This window comes from Corvus kubaryi, unplaced genomic scaffold, assembly GCF_017639235.1.
Source record: "Corvus kubaryi isolate FWS band 111438036 unplaced genomic scaffold, C.kubaryi_AGA036_p1.0 split1-131, whole genome shotgun sequence".
Classification (NCBI taxonomy): Eukaryota; Metazoa; Chordata; class Aves; order Passeriformes; family Corvidae; genus Corvus; species Corvus kubaryi.
The window spans coordinates 11,662,480-11,689,150 of record NW_024582073.1 but is presented as its reverse complement, the minus strand read 5'-3'; the positions used below and the strand labels follow the sequence as shown (position 1 = coordinate 11,689,150).

General features: G+C 35.2%; 1 protein-coding gene across 9 annotated transcripts in view; it reads left to right on the top strand.

The window, feature by feature from the left end:
- Nucleotides 1–26,182, top strand: part of PCDH7 (protocadherin 7) — a 274,422-nt gene extending 248,240 nt beyond the window's left edge. For 8 of the 9 annotated variants that reach the window (XM_042053689.1, XM_042053686.1, XM_042053683.1 and 5 more), the window contains one exon: nt 20,861–26,182. In XM_042053689.1, the coding sequence (XP_041909623.1) occupies nt 20,861–21,240 (380 nt within the window). In that variant the 3' untranslated portion in view covers nt 21,241–26,182. The remainder of the gene's footprint in view (nt 1–20,860) is intronic. The other variant, XM_042053691.1, reaches the window with a different exon arrangement.
- The last annotated feature ends 489 nt before the right edge of the window (nt 26,183–26,671 follow it).

Sequence of the window (26,671 nt, the reverse complement as noted above, 5' to 3'; positions counted from 1 at the left end):
ATGGACTTCATGCTATTAATCTCTTGAGAAGAAGGTGATTATAAGCTAAGTTTCAGTCTTTTGAGGGGCAAAGATTTTATTAATAAATTCGGCTGAATTTTAACCACCTTTTTTTTTGAAATGTTATTGAAGGTGTCATACCAGTTAATTAATTGAAATAAGCACTTGATATTGAGCCCTAGAGAAAATGTTGGTAATTATTGCAGCTCAAAATTTAGTATTTGCTTTAGAGTTTAATTAACAGCATTATGATTTGTGTCATAGAGTAGCTCTAGACCTTGCTGTTTTCAAATTAAAAACCTTAGCACTTTTTTGACAGTTTTCGTGCCAGACAAAGCCTTTTTGACTGGTTTGTGAAGGTAAATGGAAGAGTTCAAGATCATCTATTTTTTGCTCTGGCAGTGGGGTTTAGGCAGATGCACCTAAGAAGCAGTTTCAGGAAGCTAATCTCTTGCATCTAACTTACTCTGTGTTTTGAATCACAAAGTTACCTGTGAATCTATGTTAAGATTCACAGTTACAAAACCATTTCATCTGAAAATCTGTGCTCTGGTGACATCCAGATATCAGGCAAAAATGAGCAGTTAAGTTCTAAATGCTCCTTTAACACATCAACGCAGCACATAGATTAAAATCAGAGTAGAAGCCACAGACCTTTTCAGTTAAGCAGGCTTTTGGAAGTTACAGGTTTAAAGGGATTCACATCCAGAGCATTTCTTGGTGTGAGCCATCATCATCCTGCAGCTATGTGCTGCATAGCCACCATTAGGAGTTACTGCAAGTGAAAAGCAATAAAGTGACTTTCCCTCTGTGGCCTTTTAAACATTGAACTGGGGACAGACATACGCTTTCTGAAATCTGACCACAGGTCCCTACCTCCCCTTCTAGCTGAGTGCTTATTATTCAACAAGAGACATAGAGCACGCTCCTGACCTCTCCCATGTTCAGTAAGAAAAGAGAACGCTCGCATGACACTGCCTGAGAGGAAGTGAAGTTGTTTATGAAACACTCAAGTTTGAACGCAAGCATGATGACTTGAAATATTGGCTGCATTAAATAAAAAATAAAGTAAAAATGCAATTCTCTATTTGGGAATACCAATTCTGTACCTAGATTAAGCTAACACACCCATGATTTGTTGGTGCAACTTTCTTCTAAGTAACTCTTACTGACCATTGTAAATCAGAATATTTTCTGTGCATCATTTCAATTTGTTTTGAATCTGGGATAATAACATCAAAATCTTGCAGATGATCTGTACTGAAGATCATGGCAGAGAGTATAATAAAGAGATGTAATAATGCAAACTGTCATAAATGTTTTTGTTTCCTGAAATATGCTGACACATATTTATGGAAAGAAAAGGTTCTCTTTAACTTTGTGGTGCGTAGCAGAGCTCAGAAGACATGTACTTTGAGAACAAGTGAAATAGTTTCTAACAGTGAGCTACTGTAACTTACAGAAAAAGAAGTAAGTCTGAAAATGTCTGTTTGTTTGACACTTTTCTCCCCATCTTAACATTTCCATGAGTTCTTTTCTGCATGTGTCAAAAACTGTGTAGTTCTTTTTACTTCTACTTGCAACATTATTTATTTCTCAGTATTTGCAATATGGGAAATTCAAAATATGTCTCTTAGGTAGGTATTAGAGAACGATACTTTTTCATAATCAAATTTCATTTGGTCAATAAAAGACTGCTTTCTTCTTTAACATAAGATTATGCAGTTATTAATAGTGGGAAATTAATTTCTGATCTTATTTTGAAAAGCTGTTTTCCAAAAAGACTCTTTACCTATAAAAGGGTTGTGTACGTGCCTGTTACAAGCTGTGAGGTGTTAAGATATTCTGCATTTCAGGATGTATGACACAGAATTCTTCTGATGTTTATAGCCTTTAAAATAAATTGTTTCAGTTCTTTAAGAATTGCTTCCCGCAGAGAAGAACCTCATAATTAAAAACAGAGTAGGATTGAACTGCAGTGCAAGTCCTTTGATGTCTTGGTTACCTGATAGATTTTTTTGAGATAAGATGAACTATAGCTGTTGGTAATACTTTTCTTTTTAAGCCAGATTTGCAGAACTACCTAGAGTTAGCTTGTTTTTATTTTCATTTGATGAACAGAATATTAAGCATGAAGAAGGTAATTATAGTATTCAGAATAAGACTGATTTACTGACTGGAATGCCTATTCAAAACACTACAAAAATTTCACTATAATTGCTTATCTTCTGTTTGGGTTGTGTTCCTTTCAAATCTAATGATTTACTTTTTTTTTCCTTTTCGCACTTTTTTTTAAAGGTATGCTTACTTTATAAACAGAAATGCTTCTTTCATGCTCTTCTTCTTTTGCTCTCTTTTAAAAAAATCCCAACAAATAAAATCCCTAATGCAAATACCTGAAAATATCCTAGAAAACCAGAAAAAAGTTCAAAATAGAATAGTATGTCTAGTATACAGTTTGTATTTCAGTTTCATTTCAGACAGAGAAAAATGGTGAAAATTAGTCTGAAGTACTTAAAAGTTTTTTCCATCCTGTAAAATCTAGTTTTTTTATTTTCCACTCTGCAATCTCATACTGCACAGTGCACTTCTAGAGCCTGTCTGTTGTGTTCCACCTACATGTAGGCACACATAACTTGCCATTGGTACATTTAATAAGAAGAAACATATTATTTGTAAAATGGTAATGGTATATCATAGCAGAAATCTGTCTTACAAACTAATTTTTCCTAAAAATTATATGCCGAGCTATGTGCAACGTTGCTCTGTGACTAAGGATTAGATCAAGTTTCGACTACACTAATCCTTTTGAATCTTATATTAGCATCGACAAATTAATCACTGCAGTTTTAAATCAAAAGGTTTGTTAGTAAGACCAGAATTTATTTTCTTTCATCACACTATGTTTCTGGGTTACTGAACTTTTATCTGTGTAACCCCTAGGTAAAGCAAAGTTGGTATGGCTCCATAAGTAGCTTTAGCTTCATTTTTTTGTTCTATCTTTATACAAATTTGTACTTGTTGATTTCATAAGATTCCTTTGTTTATATCTTTGTTTCATGACCTGCTTGGTTGAGTCTTGCTGGGTAAATAACACAGCAAGACATGTCAAAATAATAATATTCTCTATAGCCTTATTTTATTAGAAAACTATGTAATAAGCTAAAAATAGTTTTTTATTCTTAATAGTGAAAACAAAGAACTTATGAGATAGAGTATGAAGGTCTGAAAAATGCATTTTGCCACTTCTCTTTAATATCCTTTCCTTCCACATTATGTAGCCAAACAACCTTCATCAGATTCCTATATGGAATAAACTCTACAGTCTCCTTGAAGTCTCATTCTGTCACTTATAAATTTAGAGGCAGGGGCACAGATTCCCCTCTGAGCTATAGAAAATTCTCTCAGTTAAACAAGTTTAGTTACTCTTGAGAATCGAGCATTTCATTTTCCTCAAAGGAGTCCCACTTAACCTAAAACTCTTCAGTCAGAAAAACACACACGTTGCAGCTGAGCAGTTTTGCTCAGCAGCTTTGCACTTTTGAGCTGAAAAATACATTATATGGTAATTATATGACAGACCACAAACACATCTTTAAATTGTATTTTCTATCATGGTGTTTTGTTATCTCTGTCTGTGTAAACTTAATAGATGAGATGCAGTGAAATATAGTGAAAATTTTTGTACCATCTTTAATATATCTGTTATCTTTTTGAAGAAAAATTATCTATGCTTTGGATATGCTGCTGGTGTCAGTGTCTTAGCAAAGGATTTAAAGTTGCATAAATCTTCATCTGCTTTATACAGTTAAGATGCAACACATATAATCTTGAGAGACCTTATCTTTTCTTTCTGTTCAATTGAAATTTTCAGTTGCTATCCTTGAAACAGATCTGGATCATATTTTATATTAATTTCAGATTTTTGGCATGCCACTAGCTTTAGTTGTTTGTTTTGAATTTGTTCTTCTCATTGATGACAGAAATATTTGATTCAAAGAATATCAGAGCAGTATGAGGTTAGCCTCTGAATAAACAAAATATTTATGCTTTTTAGAAATTTAAATGAAATTGGATTGACTGGACTTCTAAATCCTATATACTAGTGATGTATTGCATCTTATGAAAGCTATGACTTAGGTGTGTATTATTTTTCCCTAAAAGACAGAGTAGGTAAAACTGAACCAGAGAGAAATTCTCATAGATGTTTATAATTAGAGCCTTTTCTCTCTCCTTTAGCTGAGGAGTGAGAGGAAATTTGTGTAGCTGAGGTCTTAAAAGTAATTTTAAAATTCCTAAGAGAGTTTTCAAAATACAGATTATTGTAGAAATCTGTATAAAGCATTACGTTGCAGATAAAGAGATGCCTGCAGCTAGACAAATTTTCATGGACTGAAGCATAATAAATGAATCTAACAAAAGAGAAATTAAACGATAGTTTGTTTTTGTGACTTTAGCAAGGAAATTTTATTCCAAATTTGCTCCTTCTTCCTTTTCCATCAGTTCTACCTCTTGAAATTCAAAATCTAACATATGTCTGTAAATCTTAATTCAGATTAAGACCTCCCTACAAATGCAATTATTGTAAATTAATCAGAATTGTCCTCGTATAGCATGATGACATTCATAAGTATCATAACAAATTGCTATTTCGTTATTCTAGGAAAGATATAATTATATTCAAATAGTTTAAATGATAGGCAAGATATTTCTCTACTGAGTTCCAAACAGATATGGTATAAAATATATTCGGTCCATAAGATCATAGTGACAGACAAAAATCTTCTAATCTTTTGAAATTAAATTGATATGGCACCTATTCAGTGACTTTTAAACTTGTTGGCTTAGAAGATGTTATCAGTCATAAAAGCAAAGAAACTTGCTTTTTTGATTTTTCTTTAAAGATAGTGTCCAGAATTTTATATGGAAGAAAATTAGATAGATAAATTTATTCCAATAAATTACTCTGATGCAGATTTACACATACTTACAGACAATTTTAACCAGAGAAAAGAATTGTACAAATCTTTATTATCTAGTGACAATTATTTGGATGGTACTTTGTTAATGTTATCTCTAGAGATATAGGGATATGTATGCTTGAGACAATAAATTCAGGGAGGGGGAAAAAAGCATTCATATTAAGTACTGAAGTATGTCAAAGATGAGATAACAGATTTTATCTGGGAATGATTGACACGAGAAACAAAAGTGTAGAAAATACAAGTAAAATTCAACCTATTAAGTCTGATTGCTTAAAGGAAAATAAGGAAACCTGTCTCTCACAGACATTTCTTGAAGCATGAAAATTGTTTAAAGGCCATCCTAATTTATAAAGTTCACAAAGCTATCTGTGATGGCAGGAAAAGATTTTTTCTTGAAATGGATGCCTTATTCTCTTTCTCCCAGTAGCTGCTCAGAGCCTTTGTCTATTTATATTCATTATTGTTGCTGTAAGAACAGTGCTGGTTTTCATTATTTCATTGGCATGAGAAGCCCTGATTCAGTTTTGCTGTCAATTTTGACCTCTTTCTGTACCTCCTCTACTTTCAGTGACTAAAAGCATCAGTAAATAGAAACAGAGAAAACCCCAGAAAATACTTTTTATAGAACAAAATTAGTATAACAATGTTCAAGATATATCTAATCACATTTCATGTCTCTGATAGGGTAAAGCATGCACTGAGAGTTTGTTCAGTTGTTTATTGCACTGTTACATACATAGGGAGTTTTCACACACCTGGTGGGAAAGAGATTTGAGAGTATACATAAATATTCTAATAAAAAATAAGAGTCTCAAAATACCTTCCCAGAAAGAGCAGAATAAAATCATTGTTAATTTTAATGTTGAAAAGTATTTTTTGTCAAAACATTTTGAGAACACATTAGCTTTTCCATTTGATTTCTATCTGTATTATTTAAAAGTAAACAGATAGTTTCCAATTTTAGCTAGCTAGCCACTCATCTCTGATTTAAAATAGAATGTGTATATATATATATATATATATAAAACACACATATATATGTATTTATAGCCATGCTTTACCAATCCATTTAAGTTAATTATCTTGAAGTGTAGGTTTCATAAATTAATCACTGGTGTCCATCAATGTGGACTGTGGGTTTATCTGCTATGCCTAGTCTAGACCTAATTTAATGGATCACTATCAGAGATACTTTGTTTGCAAAAGGCATGAAATATGCTCATCAGCTTTCTCTGCTGCTCACTCCTGCACAAGGTCCATGAAATATCCAAGTGTGATGTGCAGTTACTGGTATGACTCCATTCAGCTCTGGTAGGAGAATGCCATGCTCTTTGAATAATTCTGGAATAATTTGCTCATCTGAAAATAAATGTGGCTCAGGTGACTGACATTTGGGCACACATTTTTTGCCTGAATTGCAGCTTCACAGTAGACACAGGTAGAAAACAATTGTATCAGCCAACATGGAAGCTATTACAGGAATAAATTAGTTATACTTCAATGCACAATGCTTTACATTCACAAGAACTACGATCCCAGCTGACACCTCTATTACAGTCTCAGAAAGGAGCCAGAGACAAACACTGCAGAGAGAACAATTTTCTACTAAATATTTTTCTGTCAGGAAACCATATTCAGAATGGCCTGAAAAGAAAATGCCTGTACAAAGTATGCACCATATGGCCTAACTATATCATAGGGGCCATAGTGGGAAATAACAATTTAATAAAAGGAAATTACGTTTATTAAAAATTTGTCTAAAATAATAATTGCCAAAATACCACATTGCTTTATTGGCTTCAACAATAATTGCTTTTCAAGTCAGATGAAATCTACAGATTTCGTACGGTTTTCATCTTCTACTTCTTTATGTTCTGTCTAGCTCCTATACTTGACCCTTTAACCACTGGTGTTTTGTGTCTTCTTTGGCTTTTCAAAACATTCCAGCAGCTGCTAACTGATTACGACAACTCCAATTAGTATTGGGTAGATTAGTAGAAATTACTCAGTGGATTTACACTGGAAATAATCAAGAGGATTATTTTTTATTTCCCTCTCCTCCAGTCAATACATTTAAAACACTAATATTTTAATTTTTTTTCGGTAGTATATGTACTCTTAAAGAAAAGAGAATTTTACCTCACTGTTAATTTGTTTTGTTTGGCTGAGTTTTATGCTACCCTAACAAACATAATTAGGGGTCTTTTTCTACATATTCTCAAGAATTTAGTCATGCATTGCCAGTGAAGCAGACTTAACATTGTCATTTTTTACTGAAGTCTGAGCAAAAGCAAAAAGTAATAATTTATGAAACTTCTTGATATTCAAATGAATGGAACAAGCTGGAAATGATCTGATTTATTCTGGAAAAAGTAGACGTTAGCCCTGAAGCAGTAGTACAAAATATCTATACTGCACTTCTTAAGAAATCTGGAGATGTCACAGCAGAGGAACAATGGAATAATTCCTGAGATTTACAACTTTATGGGTATGGTGTATGCTTTGGCAAGCACGTTAAGCAAAAGTATACTGACTAATTTTAGTGTCATGCTGCACAACATAAGAGGAGACAAATTGCAATATTAAACATTCTTAGACCAAGAAAGAGAATTGATTCACTAAAAAAGTACTTTCACTGCAGTTACTTCTGATAAAAATTATTCCATTTTTATTTTGGGGCTGGGAAATGTGTCACAAAATTTGGAGGAATATCTCAAGAAATCTGTTGCAGAGTATGCTCAACTCAACTAAATGACTTAGGAAATCTGAAGACAATGTTACCTAGTCAACTAAATCCAACTACCTTCATCACAGGGATTAGAGATAGCTCCTGACTAATATGCTTAGATACCCCTGTTCAAGTCCAGTCTTGCCTTTAACATTTACCACTCCACAGTTCTCTTTCTAAAGTAAAAACTGTACTTCTTTACCACCTATAACTGTTGAGTGAATGAAACACCGTCGAACACTTATGGTCAAATAACTATGATACACACTGCAGGCTTTGTTAGGTTTGACCTCTCACAAGGATTAACACTACTGTTTCTGACAAGCTTAGACTTTGTAAGTAACACTTGATTTTTTTCCTCTGTTTTGTTCTTTCTATTGCTAGAAAAAATTATCATTATACTGTTTCATTCCATAGTGAGATAAACACTGATACACTAACCTCTTTTCATATAACATCCCTATGATTCATGTGTAGGATTACAGTCTATCGGCTATATGTGCTCAAGAGGAATTAGTGCTGTGCTTAATACTTAATTACTAATGGACTGTAACCCAGATGAATCTGTCATAAATATGGAAAAATTCTGAGCTGATGTTTGTAATTAGTTCACTGTAATCTGTAGACACAGCGGAAAAATCAATACAAAAAATTAATGGAAGAAATCCCTTTGAGCAGGACATAAATCACACTGAGAGATTCACTATCTTTCTGTATTTGTCTCTTCATTTTTTGAGGTGTGAAGACTTTTCCACATACTTATTATAAAAGTGACATCAACAGCAAAAAAACCAACCCCTCAACACTCTCTCTTCCCTGCAAAATCCCAATAAGACATCATCAGTACTTACAACAGAAGTACAAAAGTGGTCATGGTTCTAAAGCCTGCCAGAGTTCAAGAAATGTTTAGACAATGTTCTCAGCACGTGGTGTGGTACTCGAGGCTGTCCTGTGTAGGGTCAGGAGTTGGACTTCAATGATCCCTATGGATTCCTTCCAACTCAGAATATTCTATTATCCTATGACTCTATAATTCCAGGGTAGATTCTACTTTTTCTTAGGAAAAGCTCAAGGTCCCAAAATAATTCCTCTAAAGAGGAGGCTCATGTCACTGACATGGAATAAAAGACAAAAGTCTGTAACTAGTTAATCTGTAAATCATTTTCATTCCCAGTGACAAGTGGAAGTATTATCATTTACTGCTGAGTTGAATGATTTTATAGTTCTGTTATGCTTCATAATTAATGAGGATGAGCAATATATTTTATAGAATTTAATCCATTTCTTCTGAAGTATACTTACACAGACAGGAAAAATGTGAATTAATACAATACTGTTTTTTATTTCTGTTTTTAGCATTCCTTTCAGTCTTTTATTATGTAGAATTTCTGTTAAAGACATGAAAATGTATTCTTTGTACTTTTCAATTCACTGCATTGAATTAAATTTGGTTCTGTATCCCAGATCTTCTAATATCATTAAGTAAAATTACAAATTTATATGTGAATTTGTGAGAGAACCATGTATGACATGAACAGATAAGTGATTTTTTTCCATTGTTTCCAATAAGGTTCCTTTCATGTGACACAAAAGGTTAAATGGATCCTTCATGACTGCTATATTTCTTCTTACAATACAACTTTCTCTTGACAGCTGCTAAAAAGACAAGTAGTCACAAGTTATTCGTTTCTGCTTCATGCTGAGCTTTACATTATTTAGGTGATCATTTGCATGCAGAGTATGGAGAACATTGTTCTTTCCCCCATTTGAAAATAACATAATATAAATTAACAGAGATTCAGTTTGTTTTACACTTATTGCTCAAGTTTAACCTTTGAGACTCTGACTTGTAACAAAATAAACTTTACATGAGTCACAGAAAATCTTTGGAAACCTGAGTAATTCCCTTTTTATGAAAGCAGTAGTACTATTTAATATATGCTACTATGTAATATTTTATTCTGTGTATGCAGGTATAAAATATGATCCAGAATCCAGCAATGTGTTGCTGCACAAGGTAGAACAGTATGAAGCATTTCATTTTCAAAAATGCAGTGGTACTATCAAGATAATCAGTTCAAGTTACTATTTTATGTGGCAGAATAATTCTGTAAGAAAAATAACTCACTGAAAGATATGAAAGAAAGAAGTCAGTATTTTCCCTTAAAGCCAATTCGTTAACATAGAAGCCTTCAACCAGAATATTACTTTAGTTTGAGTTCTTATTGATAAGCGCAAGTGGTTCAGTTTTTCTGTTTGTTAATTGTTTTCTTGCCATTACTTGTGACAATTAATGGGCCATGTGCTTAGTGGGGGCTTATCTTTTTAATCAGTCACCATTTAAACCACTTTTATATTGCTTCAACAAGTATCAGTCTTACAAAAGAGTTTGAAATTCCATGTCACTGACTTCTTCTATGTATTCAACTTTCATTATCAGTTCAGAATAGCCTTGAAGATCTTTTTGAGATACCCATGAGAATCTCCAAAAATAAGTTGTCTGTTGAATGAGGTGGGCATAAATTGAAGGGAGATGAGGGAAAGTCATGTTGTTTTTATCTTCTGTGGCAAGAGCACTTGTTTTCCTACGTGGTGTCCATTCCTGATGTGAAAATACATTATTAAATCTTTATCACCAGGAAATAAAATAAAAGGGAGGAACAGCTGAGGTGAGCTAATAATGGCCTCCAGCTACCTGATTCCTTTAGAGCTCCTTCAGTCTTATCAATTTGGCAGGAGTATCAAGGAAGTTATGGTTACTTTTGAGCCTCGATTCAGATTTTCTTAAGTCATCTTTAGGAGAGCTGATGTTCTAATTGCCCCATAAATTGTTTCAGCTCAGAGTTTGTTAAGCACTGACACATTTTAGTGAAAAAAATAAAGGTATGTAATTTGACACAGTGACAGATTAATACCTTAGCATTAGACTGGCAGAACAATTAGACGGCTTAAATGTTTCCTACATCTTAATGTCTATGCTACTTCAGGAAGCCACAGTAAGTCCTGTTTTTCTGAAGGACATGTTGCCATTTCAGTGACAGAAGTAAATCAGGCTATCAAAGGATTTAACAGGATTACAAGAAGTCTTGCAGCAATTACATTTAAATCTAGAAAATTAAAAGCTGGGGAATTTAGGTTCAGCATGGTGTATTTAGTATGGTACCCACCACTGGTATCCCATAAGCTGATAGTTCTTAGTTCTCATTATATATGTGCAATTGGTTTTGTGAAAGAAAATGAAATATAACAGTCTGAACTACATGATAAATACGACTTAAACAAAACTTTGTGTTTCTACTGCCTTTATTTTATAATGTAATCAAACTAGTTTTTGTCTAGAATTTAGCCTGTTGAATTGATTTCACCTAACTATAAGGTTATACAAAATTTATGTTATTGCTCTTCACTGACAACCATCAGATCAATATGATTTTGGCCCATAAGAGTACAAATATTGGTTTTTTAGTGTAAAAAAAAACCCAAAACCCATAGATCTGTTTTTAATATGAACATTCTTTATGTTAGTTGTGAAATACTGGTGATTCCTTGAAAAACACAGATGCAATATTATTGAGCTGGTATAATCACTAATTTAGGCAAGAAAATTTTATCAAGTTATTTCATAGTTAGGGAAACAGTTAAAGAATATTGTACCTTAACCTGCTGGAGGTAACTTTGATAGAAATAACTATGACTATTTGGAATCTCAGTCAGAAATATTATTGCTTGGGTTATATTTTTTTATTACTCTGATAAAATATTCCTTTGCTTACATGTCTGAGTCATGTTAAGTAGCTATATAGACTGGTGTAGTATGTTTAATAAGCATAGAAAACCCCATCAAAACTTTATACATGCATTATCTTATTTGACTGTTCCTCCCTAAAGCAGAGACAGATATTATGCAAGGGAAGCAAAACAAAAATATCATATAAGATGTAAAGACTTGTGAAATTTTGATTCTTACACCAGTTTCAGTTTTAATGGCCTTCAGAGGTGTAATATGTTTTGCACCACTACAGGTAGAAGCAATTTTCATTCTTTAACTTTGTGAAGAAACTAATTGCAAAATAGGATGGATACGTTTTGTCTCAGGAAACAAGATTTTATAAATGCTAAATTATCATGTTGGAACTTGAGAGTGGGCGGGGTGTTTTTATCATTACAGGCTTGATGTTTCTGTATTCCTTTGATTAACAGCTGACTTAAGGGGTGCAACTATTTTTGGGTTTTGCTTGTAATTTTACTACCATAAAATTTTAAGGATTCTAAAAAGGATTTCTGGTTGAACTGAGGCCCACTGTCTGTGGTTAATTTATTACTGAATAAGTCAAGAATCTCAACCCAGAAGCAGTTAGGAATTGGATTGAGGCCAAAGTATGCGAGAGTTAGCAATCACATTAACAGAACTGCAGAGCTGAAGGAAAACTTTAGAGGACATTTAGTGCACCCTTTCCTTCCCAAGGTATGATTAGCTACATTTCTGTTATGCTGGGAAAATTTTTTTCTATACATTTGTAAAACTCATTACAGACTGAAACCTTCCATTACTACTTCATTCATCCTCAAAGATTTTTCTAATTTCTAACCTGATTTGTCATTGTTGCAATCACGTCATTACTATTGGTCTTTATCACTAGGGGCATGAAAAACAGCTTGTTTCCACTCTTGTTTTTTTCTTGCCTTTTAGGTATGTTAACAGTGCTGTTTTCTCTCATATCTGCTTTCACTTCTCACTAATTCACTTTCATTCATCTAGCATGAACTTTTTTTCAAATGTTAAAGAATCATTTAACTTTCTATTTTCCTATGACATTGCTTTCTTTGTTTGTTTTATTTTTATTAGTTTTAATTGCAGAGAACTATTTAGCAGTACATGATTCCTTTGAACATGTGTAGTGGATACAGTTCATAAACGAGGCAGAAACACCAATTAAGTGTAGTGGTTTGGTTCAAAATATCCATTACTTACTTATTTTCCTTCTGTGAGATAAGAATTAGGAGAAAACAAAGCAGGCACAAAACTTAAAAGAGTATAAAGAAGTTTATTAACAGACCTAAAAGAAAGAAAAAAAGTCAGACTAAACCTTCAGAACACTTCTCTTTCCCCCACCTTTCTCCCTTCTCCCACTGACAACACAAAAAGACAACCCTTGAGATTTTCGGTCAATTTACCACCTCTATAATAATCCCTTTTTCAGTTCACTTAGGGACAGGAGTCTCTCTTGCTCATGCTATGGAGACATCTCCACAAGAAACAGTTCTCTCATGGCTTTAATGTCACAGCGAGACAGCCGCCCGAGTTGGTTCTCTGCTCACATGTGAGAGCCCCTTCCCTTGACTTACAGCTTTCCCCACAACTGCTTTCGAGGGTCCAATCTTGAGCTAATGGGGTATGAGCTGTTCAGAAGCAAAGGTTCTCTTCACTTATTTCTGGGAGCATCTTCATCTCTAGGAACAGAGGTCGTCTTCTTCCCTGGGAGGCAAGGGTCTTCATAACTTTCTCTCTGTTCAAGCTTCTCATCAAATCACAGCTACTTCAACATTTGCTTGTTTCAGCACAGATACTTTTGCTCACAAGTACAGTTTGAATGCTCCACCCCCCCATGCTTTCATGAAATTACAGCGGGTACTCTGATGTATCATAGTCCATCACCATAGCTTTACAACAGAATTTCAGCTTCTAGGTTTGAAGCATCTCCTCTTTCTCCTCTCTCGGGGTTTCAGCTCTTCCTTCTTCACTTACTTTGGTGTCTTTATGGTGTTTTCTTCACGTGCCCTCACCTTTCCTCTTCCTCTGATTCGGGAGAGGATTGATGTCTGCAGGCTTCATCTGTTTTAGAGAATCTTACAGCACTAAGAGACTTAATCTCACCCAGGCCTTGCAGCTGGAATTTGCCTTTTGCTGTTGGTCACCTAATTTCTGCCGGGTGGCGGCCAGAGCTCGTTCCGGTGTAGCATTTTATGTCGGCAGCCGCACTGGAGGGGCTGGCTGAGCCACGGGGCCGCCTGCACGGAGCACGGCCGCGGGTGGAACAGGGCCTCACGGCTCCGGGGTGGCCATGTCCCAGCTGGCCCGGCCCGCACTGAGGGGCTGTGCCGGGTGTCCAGCGAGCAGAAGCGGCTGAGATCTCAGCCAGGACACGCCGAGGAGGGCCCGGCCCGGCTGGGCTGCACCACGGGCCCCCAGTTACCTGTCCAAAAGCCGGCAGCAAGAGAGCTTTCCCAGGGTTTGTTCGTTCTTGAACGTGGATCACAGAGGTGTGTCAAGCTTCTTAAGTGGCTCAAAAAAGGTGTCAATATTCAAACGAGCCAGTTGATTGGTTCTGTCAGGTCTAGAGGAAGCTGTAAGCACCTCTTTGCAAAGAATCACTTCTGTGGCTGATGGAGCCCTCTTTAACTAAAAACCCAAACTATGCTAAACCATGACAATATGTCACTGTGGTCTCTCTTGAAACTGCTAAGTATTTGGACTTTGGACATGTCACAGCAGTGAGTCTTGCTGATTTTAGGGATTGTTTAAGAGGGACTACTATTTTCCACCATTTTTCAAATAAAGTATTGAAAATTCTCACTTTCATTCTATATTCCTTTTCCTTTGCAAAAAAACAAATTAAAATTTTCAGAATTCATTATTTTATATCATTCTGTCACACCCTGTCTCAGAATATTAATCATTCCAATCAATATACATATAAACTTTTCTGTACTATCAAGTACTTTTTTAAGCACTGAAAAGAATTTTAGAATTGGGGACGATATACATGAAATTATTCTAGTCCAAAAGCAGTTAATATATTCATTACTTCAGTGCAGATGGCATATCTCAAGCAGTGGATTTGTGTTTGACTTTATCCAGTAGGACTGTTTTAGAGATGGCATGCACTATCTCTGCAGTACACGATAATGCCACATTCAGAATGACAGCAGTCCAAGCCTTGGGGCACCAAATGCTTCTTGAGATATGTTCAATTGCTGTTTAACTGTATTTAGCCTAAGGTACAGAGAAAGAAATGCTGATGCCTTCAAACATGTTTAAGTATTTTTATAGTGTCTTGGCATGTCAGAATATGCCACAGCATAAACTGGGGTACAGTTCCTGAATTACTGCAATTAAGAGGCAAGAATTCAACAACGGTAGTGTTGTAGCTGTCTATCTCTGTAGACTAGCTTTCTTTTCCCCCCTTAAACAGTGATTTTCTACAATATGTACCCTCTCAGCTGTTTTCTGCATTATTGTTCCCTGATCATGTAGTCAATACTTGTTATGCTTTAAGAGCTCAATTGTGTCCCTGACCACACAGCTCATAAAACAGGCAACCTTTAAATACAAAAGGCATGTAAACGTACTCCACTTTAATCATATAATGGTGTTTCACTTGAATTTTGGATGGCCTTCTGAATCGAACATATTTGTGTACAGAATGCAGAAAAAATGGGACTCATCCAAACCACAGTCTCTTTCTTCATAACTGTTCCTATTCTTTTTTTCTTTTCTCACGGTAGCTGGAACAACTGCACATGCGCTTTTTATAGGTCCTCAATAAATGGAACCATGTGGAGATATTATGGGCCTGCCAATGCGGAAAGCAAAATCTGCATGTAGTCATTGATTTGTCATAGATACTATTTAGAACTCATCTGGCAATGACTCCACATATCTTGTGGACCAAGCTGCATGGTTTACGCAAGTACTGGTTCACTGCTGTAGTACTATATGGTTACTGTGGTTTTGTACTCCTCCAAGAAAAAAGTCTACAGCTAGGAATGCTTTCTGCAAATGTTCAAGTTATTGTGTCTAGATATGGTATCAGTATTGATTTGGAAGGTTTTCCATCTCCAGGGACAAGTATAACAGAACTTTTGCCAACTTAAGTACATCCTAAGTCTGTTGTTACCATCAGCTTTGTGTGTGGCTTACAAAAATGAAAAAGTGAAAAGCTCTTTGCATTTTTTTCCAGTGTCTGTGCTAGGACCATGTCATGACTAGACAATAATGCTGTGTGTCTATAAAATATATTGTACAAGAATGGTTGTTAAAAAATGTGCAGAGTGCAGCCAGAGTGTGCATTCTTGACTATATTTCTGCAATATGTGTGTAAAATAAAGCACATAACTTGTAACATGTAGAATCATAGAATGGATAGGGTTGGAAGGGACATTAAAAATCATCTAGTTCCAATCCCCAGGTGTACTTGTTGATTACTGAGTTCATAATACTATGTCCTTGATGAAATATATTAACATCTTTTTATTAAGAATGGGCAGAGAGAAAATAGTGGAAAACTGCTTGGCTGGAATATTTGAGTTAGTTTCTTTGGCATTAAATTACAGATAGATCATCATATTTTCCCTGTCTACCCTGCAGTGGTAGGTGCCGTTCTTTTTTGATAATAAGCAATCCTACTAGCCCTAAGGGAACAGTCAGCTACAATCAGCAGAAACATTAGCATACATAAAAATATCTCCATTTACATTCTTTTGTACGAAGTTTTATGGAAAACATAAAACATAGCACTGTCTCAGAAATTAGCTGCAAATGTTTAAGGATTTGTTGGATTCATAGTTACTAAAGTTTAAAAAAATTGTCAAGCAACACCAGCTTCTGATCTAGAAACACCATGAGAAGATATGCTTGAAAATAACTGAGAGGACATCTTCTGATGATGTCTTCTGATGATCTTTTTGTGCAGATAAAAGGTTGAATTTGACTCATCTATGTAAACTGTTAGACCCTAATCCCAAATCTACAGCTTTCTATACAACAAGAAATATCACACATCTTTCTCACTAATTAACATTGTGATAAATATTTTTTCGTTAAAAAGGGGCATTTTAAGGACTAATTTAACTTGGTTTCCAGATATGTAACTGCAGTAGGAATCTGTTGGGCTTCTCCCTTGATGATTTGCCAATTGTGTTGACAAATTCTTTGCTGTGTCATACTGCATTACACTTGTCAGCTCTCAGGGGGGTCACTACTGGAGTGTTTAACTTTTAAACTGAGAAGCACTTAAAAAAGCATTTCACTTAGAGATAGACATGTTTCAATACAAATTATACTGAAGGACAAGAGTAAGTTTATTTTATTTTCAAATTTGGAGATTGTTCAAAACTCCTTGGCTAGGTAATTGAAAATGCCAAGCATTGAGTTTCTACTCTGCAAAAGAGGGTTGGTCTGTTTCAGTGAATTAGCAAAAACATAGTTACTTATTCTGTAGCTAAAGTGCTGCGGCAGTTCATCCAAATTAGAGGTTAAATGACTGTTGTCAAGTGCAATGTATAGATAGCATCCCATTTTCCCTTTACTAACTAGTTTAGATACTGGTAATAGTTTAGTCCAGACAGCACTGGTTGTTTCATCCATCTTCTGATATAACATACACACTCATACATAAAATGTTTCCTCCTTCCACTTCCCTCACCACTCCCCCCAACCACAAGTGCTGGAGTTATGTCAATCTTTTAAACAGAAGAGCAGTTAAAATGCAACAAGTTTCAAATCATGTTAGATCAAATCTGTACTTAAATGCTGTACTGATTCAAGCTCTAAGAACAGATGCAAGAAAGCAATGGAACAGAAGGATGCATTAACTGTATGTGTCAAACATTAATTGAAGGTGTTTTAGAGAAAAACATATGACACTGAGTTTGACATCCTGAGGGAGATGAGGCTGCTGCTGTTGCTCCATACCCCCAAGTCCAAACAGTAGCAAAGATGAAGATATATTCCCAGTAGGCACATCCACAGAGCACACACATACACCAAATATATACCGAGTTGTCCACACGGATCACAGACACTCAAAGCCCTTACAGAAACACAAACAGCACCAGTGGCCTCATTCTGTCCTGTTCTCTGGCTGGACAGGATGAAAATCCACTGGTGAGAGTGGACACACCCATATCGATACATGCAGGCATAACAGAGCCCATTCCCAGCAAAGAGTTAGAAAGGAGTTTAATAAGACAGAAAAGATGATGTTCATCAGGCACAGGACATAACCAGACAAATTTATTAGCCAGAAAACTATTCACATATGATTGGCCATTTTATCCTCTTATATCTCTATTTCTCCACTCTTGTGCCTCCACAAATCACCTAAACTCCTCACTTGTCTTCCCTTTGGTTTCTCCCCCAAAACATCATCCAAGTCCTGTGCTAACCCAAACTCCTTTCCCCCATATCTTATAATGTGTGCTACATACCTAGACAGCAATCCCCATTACACAGAGAGATGGCTGTTCCTCCTGAATCCTTATTTTGAGTTCCTACCTGCTAGTATACATAAATCTGTTCCTCTGGGCCTGGACAGATGGACCTTTGAGGGTCTGATGGCCCTATGGTGGTCCTGGGAGTAGTCTGTCAGGGTATTTGGGCTAGTAGTATTCTTCCAGTGTCTCTCTGAGCTCTTCTGTAGATGTAAAGATGAAGTTTATCACATAACCCAACAGGGAAACTCAGCAACACACTGACTTGGATGTTTTTGTTTCTCAAAACAGCACTGTAAGGCTGAATTGTACTGTAAGTCTTCATGCTTTACAATAAGGAATTCCAGTATTTGTCCAGAAGTGAATAGGAGAAGTGCTACAATGCAAAACAGTACATTTTCAAGTGTATGATTCAAGGACCACCAGCAAGGGAAGGATTTTTACGAACCCACATATTGCTGACTTGAAATTTGTTTGAGCTAAAAAGACACCATCCGATATAATGAGATGCTAATTGTTTCAACCTAAAAAAACCCCAAACTCAAACAACAACAAAAGAAACTCTTTTCAGCAAACATATATTCCTGTGTTTTAAATAAAGGTCAGACAAATTGCTTTGATCAGCCGTTGCTAATATTATGTCAGAGTAGTAAGTAAAATACTTGCAGCAAGCATAATGTTTAATGGCCACTTTTTGGAAATAAGGCGCTGGTTTGAGTAGTGTATGGAGATTTAAGGGGATTTACTGTTGTAAAAATATGAAAAATTCTGCTTAAAAATCAAAGCATATCAGGGCAGCTGAACAGTTAATTAGGCTTCTTATCATTAAGGGGAGTCAGAATAATGCTGATTTAGCTGACAAAAAGAGGATTTTCCAGTTACCATCTCCATCTTCTGTGTATGTCTGCAGAACACAGTCTTCTGAAAACTGATAGGCTGATAAGTTTTCACAGTATTGCATTCTTCACTGGGGGAAAAAAAAAAAAAAGTGGGAATTAAGTCTAAATGCAAAAGTGTTAAAAATAAATTGGAGAAAGAAAATTAATAAAATATAAAAACCCCTCAGTTCCCTCCTCCCAGCCTTACACATCTTAGATACAGGGTTACTCAGTTATATAGACACCAGGGCTGTTTCCTCATTAAATTCAGTGATATTTCATTGAAACATTAAAATTTATACAGTTTTCAGAATATGTAGAGTAAATTCTATAAAATGTTGACACCTGTCAGCAGTAAATAGTGTACACACTTTACAGTACTGCAACAAATTATTTATTAAATTAATGTTTAGATGTATTAAAAAATCAGGACATGATGAAGATAAATCTGACTTTCAAGAGCTTTTGCCATTCTATCAGGATTAAATTTACAGATGTTGAAATGAAATATGCTTTCTCTGCAAACACCTGTTTGTAAATATTTTAAATTAAAATGGTTTATTCTGGAAGAGAAAAGTATTTTTGGTGGTGTGGGGTTTTTTATTTGGTTGGTCTGGGTTTTTTTTATCTTCATCAGTGTTCTTTTTATCAGTTTATAGAAAACTCACGATTGGAATTGTCATTATTTGAGAAGGTAATCTACCAGCCAAAGTTAAAAAGAAACAGGAAAAATAGAACTAATAAAATTAAGGCCGAGCAGGCCTTTGACAGTGTTTTTTATAAGGTACATGGTATTACTGGCAAAAATTACTATTCAAAAGAACTTTGGTGTTGTAGTGGGAAGGTAGAAAGATGCCACAGCCCATATGAAATACCTGATTATGTTTCCATGTTGAAGTTCCTTGCTTCCTTCTAAGATATTTTTTTTTATAAAACACACCTAAATATTTCATCGAATAAATCATATCATGTGAAAGTCATATCAAACACACTTGAAAATTTTATTTTTTGATTTATGTCCTTTGTCAACTTTTTTTGAATATCATGTCGTTACTTTGTAGGCTGTTTCAGTTATTCCTTTAGACCATAAAGTACACTATAACTGAATAAAAGCAAGGTTTCAGAATCTTACCCATTCCTTAAAATAGTTGAGGTAGCTTTTAAATTCAGTTGTATGCAAGTATCAAAATACAAGTATTAAATATACTTGCATTGCTAACAGGTAGGAGTCAATCCTGCAGGCCCCTGAACTTTGCTGGTTTTCAGTGAAAGCTCTTACAGGTACAGAAAGCTTAGTGATCTGGAGTAGGACACCTTCTAACATAGCAAGTCACACATAAAATGTGTCTCTCTTAAGGCAGCACTCAGATTCATCCCGTGCCCTACCATACATATATACACACAGAACAGCTTTATTTGTAAGATTGATAAAGTTTATAACCCATAGAAGGGGTTTTGTATGCTCCTACAATTACCGATTTTTCAACTTATGTAACATATTGTGGACTAAAAACAAGTGCCCAATCCTCAGAAATACAAGCAGAGCTTTACATTATATGAAGATTCAGTCCCTTTGTCAATAACAGATCTGCTCATTTGCAGGGCATTAAGTAAGTTTGTCAGTACTTGCAGGGTACAGGGTCTCAGGATCCTTTCACATAAATTCAGAGTATTGTCTACAAAAAAATTCAAGGAAAGGTATTTTTAATAATGTCAAGAAAATTGGCAGTATGGAATTAAGTGCTTATTTTACTCTTTCAGACATCAAAATTAATTCAGTACCTAATGCCAAATGCTTCTGGAATTGATTTACAAGCACAGGAAGAGGATTAATAGCATTTTTTTTTTTTTTTTTCAATTATTAAGGTTGAGAATAACTGTACAGATCTGCTTGTTGCCTCTGGGCACATGTAGTGTGAAAAAATTATTACTGAGGAACTTACTGCAATCTTCCTACCAAGACCTTTAAAAATACCTTTTGTGAATTTAAGGATTCTCAGTTTCAATGGAAGTAATTTTAATATTAATTTGTAAAGACAACTCTCTTTTATTTTCAGATTCACGGCCTCTACCAGATGTAGCCCTAACAGGGAAGTGCACCCGAGAATGTGATGAATATGGCCACTCAGACTCCTGCTGGATGCCAGTCCGCACTTCTCCGGAGAGAAAGCAGAAGAGCCAGCCAAAACTCTCCACTTTTATGCCTGTCGATGAACGGGGCAGTCAGGAAAAGCTGGCCAACGGAGAAGCCTCCCTCATGGGTGATCGCAACAGAAACCTCCTTAACAAAAAGTTGACCTCATCCTATGAGACCTTCAACGCAGCTAGTTTCAGCAAAAATGAAGAAGGCAATCCAGAGGATATCCCCCTTACACAGACAGGGGAATACAAGCCATCTCCTGTCAATACTCTAACTAGAAGAGAAGTTTACCTGTAGGCTAAAAAGCAGCAACAAAGTTCTTTCATAATATAAGAAAGAAATGGGGCAAAAGTCTTAAAATCACAACAATTTTAAGAAAAAATGAGGAAAAAAAAAGGGGGCCACCAAAGAGACAAAAGATCTGCCTGCCACTTCTGCCTCCATAGCAGGCATGTAATTATACTGTCTGCCTGACTATATTGTACAATGTAGAAAACATTGTTGTTACTTGCATGTCTAATTACCCCCTTGCTGATTTTTATTTTCCTAGATCTATGGTTGCAAATTCTTCCCATAGTAGCAAGCTTGATTAAAAAGAAATCAACACACTGTTGTTTCCCCTCTGCAGAAGCATGAATTAAGCCACTCATTTTGTTTGTTTGTCATCTGGCTTGTTGAGGATAACAGGTCAGGGAAAATGTATTCAAAACATACCATCTGAATATTGCTGATCCCCACCAGGGACAATCCTTCAGAAACCATAAAGATATAGGATAAATATAAAGGAATAATCATTAATAGGCACTTTGTGAAGACCACAGCTTTAATATTCTCACCTCTCATCTGAGGCTGGAAGCAAGAGAAATTCCTTCAGCCTGAGACTGCAGTCAAAAACATGGCATACTTTCCTGTGATTCATGAACTCTGGTTCTGTTTTATCCATTGAACAAATGTGTCTAACTGTGTCTCTTTCTCTCCTCGTTCTCTGTAAGGATTATTTCAATGTAAACACAATTACTAACACTTATACTGTAGGATAGCAATGACAAACTGTTGAATTCATTATTTTGGGCAAGACTAACATTTAGCTGGGAAGATTGTAATAACAAAAAGGCCAAAGATCACACAATGGATCAGGGGAACTGCTAAGTATTGGGGCTTGACTTAGAACATTAATGTATTCACAAAGAACCACATGTACTCATAGCACACCTTCAGTTACATTCTGCGCAGCAGCACAGATCACAAGCCCAGATGACAATTTTTTTTTCCAATGTGGTACAGTTGAATGCCCAAAGGAACTGATGTGCTTTTTTTGTAATGACATGATATGTTGCAGCAGATGCTGCATATGATATGCTGCATATGCCAGTTCCAGGGAATTTTTAAGATCAAAATTTAAAAATAATAAGAGAACGCTGTGTTAATGGGAATGCTTGATGGGAGGGAAAAAGGTGGACGGTGGGATAATGCAGTAACAAAAGAACATTACAACTTGGATACAAAAGCCTCTTTTCAGATTGCAAGGTGTGGTTGCTAAGTCTGTCATCCATATTGCAGCTTATCAACTGCTTCAATTATGTCAAAAATGATGATACTGAAAGCTTTCCTGAAACCAAGTGCATTAAAACCAAGAGAAGTGCAATAATAAATGATACCAAGACTCAGAACATTTAGCGTAAGTAAAAAAGGTCTGATAAACAGCGGTAAGATACCTAGGAGGTCAAGATGAGTCAAAAGGAGTCCAAGCTACTGTGATATACAAAAGCTGTAGCAATTCTCATGGTGAGTGCTTTTTGAAAGGAAGAGGAAATGAAACAGGTTTTTGTGCAATAAAAGCAACAAAACATGCAGAACATCAACCAATTGCTTTGTAGTTGATGATGTAGTAATAATCATGGACCGAGCTCAGACATTCAGACAAAAGCGACAATCAAACAACACAGCAAGGACAGCTCAAGGAGGGGGAAAGCGTTCAGATCCCTGGCTGTTTAACCTGGCATGAAGGCATGGCTAGATGGCTCTCTAGTAACTGTAGTCTTAATGTAGCTTTGGGTAGTTTCTTGCTTTGAAGAATTGCATAGAAATAACCATAAACAGCCTAAGGTAGAGGTTGGTAAATCAAAACAACTCATCACATTTATCTTTTGAATTCACTTCTCCACATAGTGGGGTGTGCCATTACTGGCCTTTTCATTCTCCTCTCTCAAATTTACTTTCTTCAAGTAACATTAGTTTGTGTATAGCAGTTATGATGAATGGACACATTTTAGAAAGAAAATATTAAAATCAAAGATTAATAATGATTGAACATTTTTATGTTTAATTATTTAAGTAATATGGAGAGATGCAAGCTAGTACTTTGTTATGAGACTGCGATAGCAGTTACTGCTTTGTATAATCTGTAAGTACCTGTTTAAAAATGCTTCTAAAAATGCTTATGTAATGTATACACATTTTTCTTGCACGTTTCAACAGAATACACAATTGCATAACATAAATGTTCAACAGAATTTCCTTTAATAAGATTTTATTTAATATTACACACAAGAAAATAAATTAGGTAGCTGGGTTCCATATATTCTTAGACACTTTTTCTACAAGGCTAATAATACAGGTCATAGTAGACCTCCAGATTAAATGGATCAGCAGTCACTCACCAATTTTTGCACCACATAAGACAGTCATGAAATAATTTTCTTGTGTGCATCTCCTTAGATCTAAAGTGCGCGTGAAAGAATTTTTAAAAAATTCTATCTACTGTAAGTATTCACAGTAATTCTAGTGGAACTAGCCACTATTAATATGCTGATTACTCTTCTGACCTGGCATGACATACAAATATATTTTGTGTTTGTATTTTTCCTCTTTATTTGAAATAGGTTAAATCTGGTGCCACTCCATAAATAGAGTGCTTTTGTATAAAAAATAAACAAATAAAGCTATAAAAAATAATTAGGGTGAATGCAAAATATGCAACTGTGCCTTTTATACCTATTATTATGGTAAAGTGGTAGTTGGGTTTGGACACTGAGGGGTAAGGGGCTATTCCCAACTTTTTTGAACCTGTATATTTACCTGTGTTTATTTTCTGAGAAATTATAAATAATATATTTAAAAACAAGCCTTTTGCCAAACTCAGTTAATGGACCAGTCTTAAGCATTATTAACACAAGGCTGTGGTTTAAGTAGGTCTTGAGGATTTTTTTATTACTATTTGTGTGGGGTTTGGGGTTCTTTTAATTTGTTTTTAATTCTGCTGCCTGGAAAAATATGATCAGTCTATATGATAGTTATTTAGCAAGGTGTCACCAGTTCATGTCGCCAGGAAAATGGACAATTAATTTTTTTTAAATTGCTTTTAGCCTTCATCACATTTTAGTTGTATAGTATAGAAATCATATTTTTTCTTTCCTTCCATGGGAAAATCAAATGAGCTTTGCATGTATTTACATTAGGGCACCTTTATAGATTGATGCGTTAATATATAACTTTATATGTATTAGAAAGTTCAATAGCTTTGGTCTAAAATCTAAGGCTTATTCCAGATCTCAGACCCACTATGTTTATTGAATATGGTTTCTGACTGGCCTGCTGCCTGAGTTTCAGGAAAAAAAGTTAAACATTATTTTTATGTGGGGGAAGAACTTAAATGGGATTGAAATGATTGGCTGAAAGGCTACCCTAGAAGTTGTCAAGCAGAAAAATCATGAATATGGATAAAGGTCTTGCCATAAATCCAGCCATCACCAAACACTTGTTAGGAAGTTGAACAACAAAATATTTTTCCTTGTTTCATTGGTGATAAATATACAGTTTCCTTAAGAAAAGAAGCAGATGAGAAAAGCAATAGAAATGAAAGCCTATCAGTTAAATTTTATAACTGACTGAAAGAGCATAAACACTAGGAAGAAGACAACATTCACCAGCTACCTGGGGTATGCTTTCAGACAACTTTTTCCTAAATTTTAAAGCACTTGCATTCAGTGTGGTACGATCTGTTTGTAATATTAATCATTGACTATTGTTCTGCAACTTGGATGTTGATAGTGAAGCAGAGAACAATTTATCATTGTTTATTATGAGTCACTATGCACGCAACTATGCTAAACATGGCAAAATGTATTAAATGCTAGTCCACCTCTATTTATGAAATATTTACATAATTTAATTTGTTTTTGTACAGTTTTATGTAAATAAATTGCTTGTCATTTTTGTCTCTTCAAATTAAAATATAACATGTTCAACTGGTTGCCCATTTGCCAGTTTACTTTCTTGGACAGTCTATTCCAATTTTACTAGATTAAATCACATGCTAGTTTCAATATTTAACTGGTATTTTGAATGGCAAAGATGACACTGCTTTAGTAACTGGCCACAGATTCAGCTGCAGAGGTAGCTGAAGTTTTACCTGCCTATGGAGTGAAATTCGATAGAGGCTATTATCACTCAGGACAGCACATGGCTATTTTCATAGCAGAAATAGAGTACTTGTAACCTGAGTAGTTGTTTCTGATTACTGTTCAAAAGGGCTTATTTTTAAGATGTGTTCAAAACCTTCTTATTAAGTGGAATAACAAGTCTTTACTAAAAGTACAGGTATTTCCATTATGGAATGGCAATTTTCCTATTATCAGAAAGGCTGTTATTTTTCCCAAGAAGTTTAGAATTATTAGCAAATCCTAAAACGTCAGTGGAGCATCTATACTGAGAAAAACAACATAACTAATGCAGAATTTCAGAAAAAAAAGTGAAATAAAAGCCTCCAGTTCTGTCTAGCTGTGAATCAAATTATCCATCTCAGCATAACTGTAGATCAAGAACAAACTTTCCTCAAAAAGGAACATCTAAGGAAAAAAGGAACATCTAAGGAGAAAGAGTTTATTCCTTAGCTGTCTGGATCACACATAGCTTTTTTGGTCTTTTTTTGTTTGCTTGCTTGCTTGCTTGTTTGTTTTAAAAGAGCAGGTTCCAAAACAGCCATTAAGTTGGAATTTTCATCAATTGTAATATGTGAAAAATGTGTTTGTGGGGAGAGGGATCGAAGGTCAAAACTCCTCTTACCCCCTGCCTCTGTGTTATGCAAAAGAATTACTACAGAGACCTTGCACACCATTGCATACAATTTCCCAGTGAACATCATTTGTATCCTTTTACCTTAGTTACAGATTAGGCTTTGATTTTTTGTGAATACAAACTGGCCAGAACTCTTTTCAAATAAACTTTATGTTGCAAATTTCTTTCTCTGAATGTGCTTTAAGTTAACATTTCCTGTTCTTCTCTAATGAATGCGTCAAAGAAGATTCTTCCTTCCACAAGCAGAGCTCTGAATCTACATGCCTATGGAGAGAGTTCAGTTCACCACCTGACCCTGGATCTCCCCCATTGCACTTGAATGAGGTACCCCTCCACCTCTTTCAGCAGTAGCAGTATTTTAATGAGTAACTTCAATCAATCTTTCAAGTTTATTTTGTACTAGTTGTAGTATGCAATGCATGACCTTATGTTTGTTTATTTTGTCTTTTGTCTGCATTTTCTTGTTTACCCACTGCATCCAGGAAAGTGATTGCAGGAAGATAAAATAAATTTCCTGAACCACTAAGAGTGGTATGAGAGGATGATATAAACTAGCAAAAGCTAACAATTTATGCTCCCCTTTAACCCTGTCTTCATTTCTCCCTCCTGTGTAGCAGTAAAATGTAAATCTTACGCAGAGACTGAAATTAAT